This window comes from Medicago truncatula, chromosome 8, assembly GCF_003473485.1.
Source record: "Medicago truncatula cultivar Jemalong A17 chromosome 8, MtrunA17r5.0-ANR, whole genome shotgun sequence".
In the NCBI taxonomy this organism is placed as follows: domain Eukaryota; kingdom Viridiplantae; phylum Streptophyta; class Magnoliopsida; order Fabales; family Fabaceae; genus Medicago; species Medicago truncatula.
In genome coordinates this window covers 2,620,083-2,633,231 of record NC_053049.1, presented here as the reverse complement: position 1 = coordinate 2,633,231, position 13,149 = coordinate 2,620,083, and the positions used below count along the sequence as shown (strand labels likewise).

The following is a 13,149-nucleotide window of genomic DNA, read 5'->3' as shown; positions in this document are numbered from 1 at the left end:
TCATAAATAAATGTTTTACTATAAGAGTAGACTAAGGAATTCATCTAGTCTAAATTATTCATACTTGCCCGGGTTACGCGGTTTCATATAAAAAAAAAAGTGATTTTGTTATACAATAGTTTAAATTATTATTTAAAAAACTAGAAGTTATTTTGTGTATGTCTATCATAACGAAAATGTTTTTTTATTTTTTTTTATTTTTTTTATGAAAAAAATTAATTATAAAAAATGATTTTGTTTCCATAAGCTACTCAAAAAGCTTTTCATATAAAGCAATTTTAATATTAGTTTTTCCTCAAAAGTTTCTATCCTCATTTTTTTTAAACCGGTAAGAAACTGAGGAAAACTTCTGACAGTGACTGTTTTTTAAATAAATATGTTTTTTCACAAAAAAAAAATGTAACAAAAAGGCTCTACTGATCTTAAATGAAAGTATGGAAACTTTTTATTTTTTTTATTTTTATAAAATCTTAGCGCGTAAGATTTTGAACTTATAGTAAAAATTTGTCTTTGTATAAAAAATAAATTAATGGATTTTGTCTTTATTTGAGTTGTATCAATTAATGTAAGTAAGTACTATATCAAGAAATTTTTTCCTCAAAAAAACTTTTTTGACTACAAAATGGACCAATCACTTGTATTATATAAAGTTAGATTAATTGGACGAACAATACAACATTAGAACAAGAAATAGTGCAGTAGTTGTTGTTTTTTATGTCCCATGTTGCAGTTGTAACATAAAACACAACAAAGAGTAACACAACTGCAACATGGGTCATGGTGGAGGAGAAGCTGAAGAAGGAAGAGATTTGCAATTTACACCTACATGGGTTGTTGCTCTTGTTTGCACTGTCATCGTCGCTGTTTCATTCGCGGTGGAACGTTCTCTTCATTATCTTGGCAAGGTTCTTAAGAAGAAAAATCAGAAACCACTCTTTGAAGCCTTACAAAAAATCAAAGAAGGTTTTTCCTTGTTTTCTTTGTTACTGTTATAATTATGATATAATGATTTTGAAAATTTGGATATGTTTGGTTTTATGAGTTTGATGATTTTTATTTATTTTTGTTATGCAGAGTTGATGATTTTGGGTTTTATTTCACTGTTTCTAACGGTAACACAAAATGGGATGATAAAAATTTGTGTTCCGGTAGAATGGACTATTCATATGCTTCCTTGTAGTATTAATGGGGACGATGAAGTCAAAGAAACAAAATTACCATCCAAGTCACATTTTCAGACTTTTTTCTCTTCCAAGGATGTTTTTGGCACTGCTAAGCGCCTTCTAGGTGACGATCACGATCATTCGTCCAAAGATGAAGAAATTGGATACTGTACTGCCAAGGTATTGAAATTACATGTTATGGTCCTTTACATTTTGTTCAAGGTTTTAAATTACGATTGCAGTCTTATCATGTTTATTCTCTTGATGTTATTTAGAGAATTTTGATTTGGTGAATTAATCATCTTTTCCACTTTAATCATATTTTGTATTATTATGATGTTATTTTCAGGGAAAGGTGCCTCTATTATCTGTGGAAGCATTGCATAAACTGCATATCTTTATTTTTGTTCTAGCTGTTGTTCATGTGACTTCATGTGTTTTGACTATTGTTTTTGGAGGATTAAATGTGAGTATCTAATTCATATGCTTTTTACTAAACAAATTGTGTTTGTTAAAAGATCTTCGTTTTTAATTAGTATTGTCGTTGTTAATAGATTCGTCGGTGGAAGCGCTGGGAAGACTCAATTGTTGCAGATGAAAACAATCAATCACAAAGTAAATTAACAAATTTGATCAGTTATGGTGTAATCTTAATATTTTTCTGTTTTCATTGAACTTTATAACATGCATACTGGTCTAATGCAGCCCCCGAACGGACGGATACGGTGACTCATGTTCATCAACACGCTTTTATCAAGGATCATTTTACTGGTTTTGGCAAAGATTCTGCCATAATGGGGTGGTTGGTAGGTTAATTATATGTAGATACTTGTATTTTACTGGTTTTAGTACAATGTTTTCATTGACATCATTGTTATTCCTTCTAACTTTTTCGTTTTTTTTCATCAGAAATCATTTTTCAAGCAATTTTATGGATCTGTGACAAAGTTGGACTATGTGACATTAAGGCTTGGTTTCATTAAGGTAAGATTTTAGTGTGCATATCTTGCCATTATTATATATGATTGAATCATATTATTAATTCTGTTTATTGTTTTAGACTCATTGTAGGGGAAATCCGAAGTTTAATTTTCACAAGTACATGAACCGTGCGCTTGAAGATGATTTCAAGAAAGTTGTCGGTATTAGGTATGCGCTTCTATCAAGTTTCTATATTTACTACAATCTTCATCAGTAATTTATTGGCCAAATTTTCTTTGTTCAGCCTATAGTGTAAAGTTATGTATTCTTTGTTGTCATTAATTCACCATTTTATTTTAATGGTTGCAGTTGGTATCTTTGGATCTTTGTGGTCATATTTTTGTTGCTTAATGTCAATGGTATGCTTCCAGACTTGGTACTTTTGTTCTTTGTCTCAACTCAATTACCTATATTTTCTACCTTAAGACATATGATTATTATTGTAGATAACATTGTTTTACAAACCAAAGCGACCGGTTCAACCGGTTGAATTGGCTTAATCCTGGTTATAGTAGAGTCTCGTTGAACTGGTCCGAGTCGTAGTTTGTTTGATCTCCGTTCTGATTGATTTTTTAAACATTGAGAGATAATATATCTTGTAATTAAGCACTAGTGTGATGAGTTATTTACAAACCTATATGAACAATAGAAGTCACAATTATGCAATTTTCCAATCAAAATTAAGATTTCTGTTCATGGTTTCAGGTTGGCACACATATTTTTGGATTGCTTTCATTCCTGTCATTGTAAGTGTCTTCATAACTTTCTTCTGACTATTTTCTATTAAAATATATGCATAGACACATTTATTTTACTTTACTTGATAACAACTTTCCAAACCATTTATCTTATAATTTTTTCTATCTCTTATTTGCATTCTTAAGCTTCTTCTTGCTGTGGGAACAAAGCTTGAACATGTAATAATTCAATTAGCACATGAAGTAGCTGAAAAGCATTCAGCCATACAAGGTGAATTAATTGTTCAACCATCCGATGATCACTTCTGGTTTCATCGTCCTCGCATTGTCCTCTTCTTGATTCATTTGATCCTTTTCCAAAATTCTTTTGAGATAGCATTCTTTTTTTGGATATGGGTAAGCATATTAATCAGTCTCAAGTTATGACATTCTTTACTATACTTTTATTTTCTTCATTTTTCTCTCTTCATTAACCTTACCTGCTTGTGCATCTCAGATACAATATGGCTTTAACTCATGTATAATGGGACAAGTCAAGTTCATTTATCCAAGGCTTGTTATGGGGTAACTGCAATACTAAATTAATATATATTGTGCATTTTAAGTCTCAATATTTTTTACCTCTTTCTTACACTTTTTTCTTTAATATTGTAGGGTATTTATTCAAGTGCTATGTAGTTATAGTACCCTACCATTGTATGCAATTGTTACACAGGTGAGTTTGAGTCGTTTTCCACAAACAAAATAAATTTTAATATTATGAACTTTAAGTTGAGAACTTTTGACATTGATAATTTTTTACACAATGTAGATGGGAACTCACTTTAAGAGATCCATATTCGACGATCAAGTACAAACACGACTTATTGGTTGGGCACAAAAGGCAAAGAAGAAAGGATTAAGAGGTGATAGCAACCATTCTGTCCAGGGAAGTTCTCATAATGGTGGAAGTACTAACATTCAGCTAGGGTCGATGTTCAGAAGAGGACCTGCCCCAGAAAACAATGCCTTTGTCCCTAAAAATGATGAGTCTGTTTGAACATGTAGTCATGTAACAAAAATGTTTATAGGGAAAAGATTAAATGATGGGGACATATCAAGAAAACAAATTTTGTTTGAATCAATAGAGTTATATGCAATTGTCAGCTCTCAATTATAAGTAAAATATATGAGGGTGCTCACATCTCACTAACTTTGATAAAGAAATTTAATTCATTTTCATGCTAACATCTCTGAGTTTATCATCACTTAAGGTGTACATATGTAAGACAAGGTGGACCATAAAAGCACTTTCTCACAAAAGAAAAACATGCCAAAACAAATAAAAACGAAATATACACGTCGAGCATATATCACTGATATATCATATATCATCTTCAAATACGTAGTGTTTAAAAAGTGAAGGGTCGCAATCGCATAACAAAACAGAAAGCCAAAAAAGCTACAAATGATTGATAAAGCCTCGACTTCTCAAAGAAAGAAAGTTGTATACCAAGGAAGGACTTCTCAACATCAACACCACCCTTGTTGAGGAGGTATTTCAATTCAGTAAACCGGGCATCCTTGAAACTATCCATTGTAGATGGAAACTACCATATTGTCATTATGCAATGGAAAAGCCGAATTTAACAAAAGACTAAACTTTTTCGCATGGAAACAAGCCTTTTGGGAAAATTCCATGGTTTGAAGAGTCAAAATGATAGTTTTTAATTCATATCAGAATTTCTTAGTGTTCATAGAATCAACGAGGTTTGAGATATTACACTGGATGACCAACCTCCCATCCTTCTTCATAGTCGATGCTAGTTGTTGCTATCACCTTTTCATAGTTGGTGCGAACACTAGTTGATGCCAAATAAATAACCACCTTAAGTCTATGTAATTAAACTATGTGTGTAAACCTTATTAAAGTACCAAAGATTATGAACAAAGAGAGTATTAGTTATATCATGAAATGCTTAATAAAAACATGTTATCAAATGGAAAATGCTTAATTTCGCGAAGGGACACTTCACAATTATTTAATGAATGATACGACCCTCTCTTGGACACTTTAACTCATTCATCTCTCGCTTCAAACCATGAGTTTAGTGTCTCAGATGTTATTTCTCGCCCTCTATAAGTCTATACGTCCATGAGACCGCAACTGCAACTCATCGTCAATGATTCCATCACATGCTTATGGCCTGCAAAACTGGTCTCACCTCTAGTGGAATCTGAAGCTTCTACTGATGCTTATAAATACCAAGTTGCATATAACTATGTTAAACCGATGATATAACATCACATGCTTGCTAATGAAGCAAGTTATGACAGTGGTGTACCTTTATAGCGTTGATGTAATTTATTTATTTTTTGGATAAGGTTGGAGTTCGCTCCAGAAATCAAACTCGGGTTCTCCATAAAACGATTGGGTTCTCCATAAAACGATTCGTACTAGGAGAGCTCGTTAAACACCCGAGTCCAATCACTTAGTTATGTTAGTTATCCCTCTTTGCTAAGACTTGAACTTTAAACGTCTCATTCTTTAACCCTTAGTTCAAACTAGTTGAGCTACCAAACTCTACTAAAGACGATGTAATTTGATTCCTCATCTTATTTTGGGACCAACTTATTCATTAAATTACCTCACAAATTTCATAAATAGTGTTACCAAAATAAAAGTGAATGAAATCCGTACATGCTCAATGAGATTTTTTTCTCCCAAAAATTACGAATAAAACATCCGCTGCGTGTAAAGTTATATGAATATTTGTTACCAAGTTATAATTTAAAGTTTAAAAAATATTCCTTAAAAAAAGTAAAGAACTAAAAAATATATACACACACGCAGTCGGATCGAGAAATTTAATAAGTGGGGTCAAGTTATATCATAAAAATTTATATAAAATTTTATACATGCGTAAGCGTGCGAAAATTATACAAGTTATATTTATATTTACCCTAAAATGTTGATATGTTTAAAATATTTGTCCATTTTTAACATAGTATAAAAAATATAACCATAATTTTTTCACCACCAACGTAGCGTCAGTCACAACCTTTTTCAACAAATATAAGAATAATTTATATTATAATAATAGTTTTATGGTCTTGCCAACGATATGCTCTAAGATAATTGGTTAAAGAATTCATAAAAGAAAATTTTATCTAAAAAATAAGCGTTATTTGTATCGATATAATAATTATAACAACTTTTTATAAAAAAAAAATAAAATTACTTCTTTTGATTTATTAACTAGTGCTCTTAGAACACTCAATGAAATCCTTCTTAGTTTTGTAATTTTTTGTAGTGTAATAAATTATAAAAGAGGGGCCAAACTAGATATATATCTAATTTTGGGTTAAATAAAATACAATACACAGGTGGAGGCAAGTGGGGTCGCTTGACCCCATTGCCCCCACATTGTATCCATGCCTGCACTCATGCATAAAAAGTAGATTTTTTTGGACACATTCATGATTAGGGGTCATGATTTCGACAAGTATCGAAAATGCAGCAAAGTTAAATCTTTTTGAATAGAATTTTGCCACTTATTTGTCAAAAAAAAAAAAAAAAAAAAAGAAATTTGCCACTTATTGTGGCTATTCACCTAGCAAAAATAGGGAGCGGTTATGGTGCATAAGAAAATCCTTATGCACCGTGCATGAATCCCAACATAATTGCTTCCTACACCCCCAAACGAAATCAAACAAAACGAACCAAACGCGGAAACAAACTGAATCATCACCGTCGTTCATCATCATCACCACTGGAATCTTCAATCTCATCATCAACACAGTCGTTCATCATCATCACTGTCATCATCACCGTACCGGAATGCCATAACCATTTTGCTGTGGTAATGGTTTCTGTGAGTTGTACTCCAAACCCATTTTGCTGTGGAAATGGTTTCCAGAATCTTCAATCTCATCATCAACACCGTTGTTCATCATCATCACCGTACCGGAATGCTAAAACCATTTTGCTGTGGAAATGGTTTCCAGAATCTTCAATCTCATCATCAACACCGTCGTTCATCATCATCACTGTACCGGAATGTCAAAACCATTTTGATGTGGAAAACCATTAGATGTACTTAATGGTTTGCAGCAGTTGTACTCCAAAACCATTAGATGTACTTAATGGTTTCCAGCAGTTTTCCAGCCATAAATCCCTCTAACATCACAAAGATTTCGAATCTAGTAAGAACTTCAGATCTGAAACCGTGGACATCATAAACACTAAACCACATAAAATCACATAAACATCATCTATCACTCTCGAATTCATCAATAAATCCAGAATCGGTTTAGAAGAGGTAGAGGGAGAGTTCATACAACCTACCACAACAAGATTCGAACCGGATCGGAACAACACTTCAACACAACAACAAATCCGAACCGGATCGGAGAAGAAGACCAAAATGTGAAACGGATCTGTGAAGAACAGGAGGTAGTTTCATTTTCTCTTTTTGTTTCGTTTTTTTACTCGTAGCTACGCACGTGTGAGTTGTTTTTGAGAAATCTAAGGCGATATTTGGAATCAACACAAAAAAGGATGTCTAAAACCATGAAAACTTTTTGATTTGGACGGAGTTTTGAACTCCGGCGCGGTGGTTCCACCACCGGCCACCGCGCTGGAATCAACGTGTGGCCGGAAGAGATGAAGACTCATCTGAATTGTAGAGAGAGTGAGGGAGAGCATTATGTTTTAGTGAGAGAAATGTTTAAAGTAAATGAAGTTTGATTTGGTGTAGTTTGAGAAGTCTATGATTATTACACGAGAGGAAATTGTCAGAATCAAATTGGATTTTGACTCTAATTTCAAAATTTGTAATGAAGAAATCGAATTTAATGCCTAATAAAAAAAATGATAAAGAGTGTTTACGATTAGGTGCTTGTTAGTAAAAATTTATAAGGAGTGATGTGTTAGTATAAAATTATAAATCATGTTTAGGCGTCGGGATGGAGGAGTTAGATATTTGTCTATCACAAATTATAAAGGGTGACGTGCACACGTGAGATCCATTTAATCGTCCAGAGCCTCATTGTAGACATTAAAACTATAATTAAATCAAATTAAAATTAATAATACTTTATAATCTTGTGATTACAATATGTAATTATACATTATACTGAGTCTATTGTGCAGAGTTGTGCTATATAAAAAGGCAAATTCTATGGTACACCCAATATATTTGAGTGTACCTGTACATCCACTCTTTAAATTAATGGTTAAATGAGTTGTTTTTGAAGAAAAATATTATTTTCTATCATTTATATTTATAATAACTAAATCTTATTCATCAAAAGTGTTAACGAAATAAATTTTTTTTTTTTTTTGAATTTTTAGCACTCAATATTGATTATATTTTACGATAATATGTAAAAAAATTACTATAATTCTTATAAACAATGAAATGATGTTTTTTCTTATGAAATGATGTTCTATAAAATATAAATATTGATAAATAGTTATTTATTTTGTAAAAAATGATCGTTAATTTATAAAATTATGCAAAAAGAGTACCGGTACACCTCATTTTGTGAGTTTACCGTAGAAGTTCCCATATAAGAAACGTAAATTGCGTAGCTGAAATGATTAACATAATTTGTGATGGTCTCAATAAAAGCATTGATGATCAAAAGTAATTAAAATTAATAATGAATAAAAAAAATGGAAATATTATAATTAGTGCATTATTCGTCAAAAAAATAAAAAAAATAGTGCATGATTGATTTTCTTTGAGGATTATTAGTGCATGATTGATGATTATAGTTCTAAATCTAAACTTTCTATTCTTCTGAAAACAGAAACACAAGAATATTGGTGTATGATTGATACGCTATCTGTAACATTATTATCCTACGCGTAACAAATTAAAGTCACAGGTTATAGTTGCAACATTATATATAACACATAACAAAAGAGTAGCCAAGTAAGTTAATATTGTTCAAATCAAACACTGTTTAACACAGTTACAACATGGGTCATGGTGGAGGACAAGTTGAAGAAGGACCCGATTTGCAATATGCTCCTACATGGATTGTTGCCCTTGTTTGCAGCGTCATCGGTCGCAGTTTCATTCGCCGCTGAATGTTCTCTTCATTGTCTTGGCAACTTTCTTAAGAAGAAAAACCAAAAACCACTTTATCAAGCCCTACAGAAAATTAAAGAAGGTTATTTATAATAATGACCTAATTATTTTGAAAATTTGGTTATGTTTAGTTTTATGATTTTTAATTATTTTTTGGTTTTTATGATTTTTATTTTATTATGCAGAGTTGATGCTGTTGGGATTCATTTCTCTATTTCTGACTATAACACAAAATGGGATAACAAAAATTTGTGTTCCTGATGAGTGGACTTATCATATGCTTCCTTGTAGTCTTGAGGAGATAGAAGAAGAAGAGATGAAAAAAAATTCACATTTTCAGACTTTTTTCTCTTCGGATCTTGTTTCTGGCACTGCTCGGCGCCTTCTTGGTGGCGGTGGCGGTGGTGATGATCCATTCGGATTCACGGATGAAAAAGTTGGATACTGCACTGCCAAGGTATTGAAATTATGTCTATTAGCCCTGACCTTGTAATTTCAAGGGACAAAGTCATATACCATTCTTAATTTGTTTAGACAATTTTGATTTGATGATTTAATCATTTTATTCACTTTAATCATATTTTGTATGATTATGTTATTTTCAGGGAAAAGTACCTCTATTATCTGTGGAAGCATTGCATAAACTGCATATCTTTATTTTTGTCCTAGCTATTGTTCATGTGACTTCTTGTGTTTTGACTATTATTTTTGGAGGACTAAATGTGAGTATCTAATCTAATCATATACTTTTTATTATAACAAATTGTGTTCGTGAAAAACTCTTCTTTATTAATAAGTATCATTGTCGTTAATAGATTCGTCGATGGAAGCCCTGGGAAAATTCTATTGTTGCAGATGAAAACCATGAATCACAACATGGTAAACAAATTTGATCGGTTATGGTGTAATATCTTGATATTTTCTGTCTTCATTAAACTTTATATTATCCATACCGGTCTAATGCAGCACCCGAATGGACGGATACGGTGACTCATGTTCATCAGCATTCTTTTATAAAGAATCGTTTTACTGGTTTTGGCAAAAATTATGCTATAATGGGATGGGTGGTAGGTTGATTATATGTAGTTGATTATACTTTTCTGGTTTTACCATATTGTCTTTGACTATTAATATTGTAGTTGATTATGCCTTGTAATTTTTCATTTATATTTCAGAAATCATTTTTCAAGCAATTTTATGGATCAGTGACAAAGTTGGATTATGTGACATTAAGGCGTGGTTTCATTATGGTAAGATATGTATGTTATGTATTTGCAATTATATATATGATTGAACCATATTATTAATTTTGTTTTTCTATTTTAGACTCATTGTAGGGGAAATCCAAAGTTTAATTTTCACAAGTACATGATCCGTGCACTTGAAGATGACTTCCAAAACGTTGTTGGTATTAGGTATGTGGATATGCAAAGTTTCTATAACTATCAAAATCTTCATCAATCATAAGCAATAATAAGTAGGCCAAATTTTCTTTGTGCAACTTATATTGTAATGTTGTTGATTCTCTCTTGTCACTAACTCACCATTTTATTTTAATGGTTGCAGTTGGTATCTTTGGATCTTTGTGGTCATATTTATGTTGCTTAATATCAATGGTATGATACAAAGACTTGGAACAATAGAAGTCACAATTATGTCATTGTCCAACAATCAAAATTAAGATTTATGTTTATTGTTTCAGGTTGGCACACATACTTTTGGGTTGCTTTCATTCCTGTCATTGTAAGTGTCTTCATACTTTTGGGTTGCTTTAAATAGAATAGGTCATAGATCTTTGTCGAACCACCTGAACTATTATAATCTATGTGCATGCATATAAATGTAAATTTTTGTTAATTTGCATTTTTCAGCTACTACTTGCTGTGGGAACAAAGCTTGAACATGTAATAATTCAATTAGCACATGAAGTGGCTGAGAAGCATTCAGCCATACAAGGCAAATTAGTTGTTCAACCATCAGATGATCACTTCTGGTTTCATCGTCCTCGCATCGTCCTCTTCTTGATTCATTTGATCCTTTTCCAAAATTCTTTTGAGATAGCATTCTTTTTCTGGATACTGGTAAAACATATTTGTCTCAAACTCAATTTATGGCATTCTTTGATATGCTTTATTTTCCTCATTTTTTTTCTTTCTCTTCATTATTTTAATGATTATAACCTTACAAGATCGTGTATCTCAGGTAACATTTGGCTTTAATTCATGTATGATGGGAAAACTTCATTACACTATTCCAAGGCTCGTTATTGGGTAACAACAATATACTCTCTTTTTTTTATTATTCAAAAAAAAAAACAATATACTTTTTTTTTTTAATATATATTGTGACTTCTCAATATTTTGTGCATTTTGAATCTCAATTTTTCTACTCTTTATCCTTTTTTTTCTTTCTTTTTCTTACACCTTTTATTTTTTTATTAATGCTGTAGGTTATTGATTCAGGTCATATGTAGTTATAGTACCCTACCACTCTATGCAATTGTCACACAGGTGAGTTTCGGTTATTTTTTCTTAAACCTTTCTCTTCATTTTATTTACATTTGTATTTTGTTTTCAAGGATTTGTTTGAGAGTGAGAAAAAACAATTCCGAAAATTTTATGATTTTCCATTTCTTAATATGAAAATATAGTATCTCAATTTTATAATTTTAGAAAATTTTCCCACTACTACTTTTAGCTTATTTTTTATGTGTTGAATAATGCACTATCTTACAACTTTATTTTTATTTGTTAACTCATTATTCAACTTGACATATCAATGAAAATAAGTTCCAAATTCAATGGTGATTAAAACTTTGAAATTTCAAAACTTGGAGTGTAATTGTGATTTAGAAATGGAATAACTAAATTAAGTAATACCAGCGACACTTATTTTAACATATTTTTTCTAACGCACTCTTATTTGGTGAAATTCATGTGGATCTCACCACTCTATGTGAAACCCATTCCATTTGTTTCAAAAAAATATGTGGAACTCATTCCTAAAGTGGTGAGACCAACGTCCATTTTATCGGATAAAAGAGTAAATATTAAAAAAAGTGTGTTAAAATGAGCCTTGCTAACATTACTCTAAACTAAAATAATGAATCGGCAAGAATAGATGTATCAAAAGTGTATTTGAGTACAAAATTAATACAAAAAAAATCGTCATTGACATTGATAATTTTTTACACAATGTAGATGGGAACTTACTATAAGAAAGCCATATTTGATGAGCAAATACAAACATGTCTTCTTGGTTGGGCACAAAAGGCAAAGAAGAAAGGATTAAGAGGTAATAATAACCAATCTGGTGAAGGAAGTACTCACAGTGGTGCAAGCAGTAACATTCAGTTAGGATCTGTGTTTAGAAGGGCACCTGCTCCAGAAGACAACACCATTGTCCCTAAAGATCAACAGTCTGTATGAACATGTAACATTTTATTTATAATTAACATATATTATAAATGGATTATTTTACTTTGGTATCAAATGAGCAATGGCACATTATATATATATATATATATATATATATATATATATATATATATATATATATATATATATATATATGCAATTTAGATGGTAGAAGACCCACGTGATATTTGATACGTTGGAACACGAGTTCAAACCCTTTTTTTTTAAACAACACGAGTTCAAACTTCACATGTTTATTTTCTCTACATTTAATATGTGTAAGTTCCACCCATTAATTCTATACTAAAAATCCCGTAGATCACCAAAAATCCCCAACTTAGGATTTAAAGGATTTTTTTGCGAAACTAGAGCATTGCTGAAGACAATAAGTTGGGGATTTTTTTTCTGGGTTCGGTAAATTTAGGGTCTTGAAATTTGGAGATTTTGATTTTTTTTGTTTAGAAGATGGAAGTGAAGACATCCAAGCAACTTAGATGTGTATTTGGGTGCACAAATTTTTTTCATGTGTTCACGATTTCCTTTATCTATTTTCATGTTTTTAATAAAAAAAATGAACAAAATGATTAATTATACACATTTTAATATATAAAGGACCTGAGCAAGAAAAAAAAGATCAATGATGTATGTGTTACAACTAATAACAAAAAACAAATTAAGATTTTTGCCTAGTTTTAAATACTATCTTGAGGTCTAAAACAACCGATGATTGCGCCAGGGAGGCCTTTATCACCCTATATGTTATTATTTGTGCTGAAGGTTTGTAAGTAGTTTATTCACAAAGATAAAATTT

The 13,149-nt window shown here is 31.3% G+C and overlaps 1 protein-coding gene and 1 pseudogene across 1 annotated transcript; both read left to right on the top strand.

The window, feature by feature from the left end:
- The first annotated feature begins 637 nt into the window (after positions 1 to 637).
- On the top strand, positions 638 to 3,995 carry LOC25500239 (MLO-like protein 1). The gene is made up of 13 exons (XM_013588587.3): positions 638 to 963; positions 1,075 to 1,343; positions 1,513 to 1,629; positions 1,718 to 1,778; positions 1,869 to 1,969; positions 2,073 to 2,147; positions 2,224 to 2,312; positions 2,454 to 2,503; positions 2,850 to 2,890; positions 3,029 to 3,238; positions 3,339 to 3,406; positions 3,497 to 3,557; positions 3,654 to 3,995. The coding sequence occupies exons 1-13, from the start codon at positions 771 to 773 to the stop codon at positions 3,879 to 3,881; spliced, it is 1,563 nt and encodes a 520-aa protein (XP_013444041.1). The 5' UTR covers positions 638 to 770; the 3' UTR covers positions 3,882 to 3,995.
- A 4,815-nt stretch (positions 3,996 to 8,810) lies between these two features.
- On the top strand, positions 8,811 to 12,350 carry LOC25500237 (MLO-like protein 1; annotated as a pseudogene).
- The last annotated feature ends 799 nt before the right edge of the window (positions 12,351 to 13,149 follow it).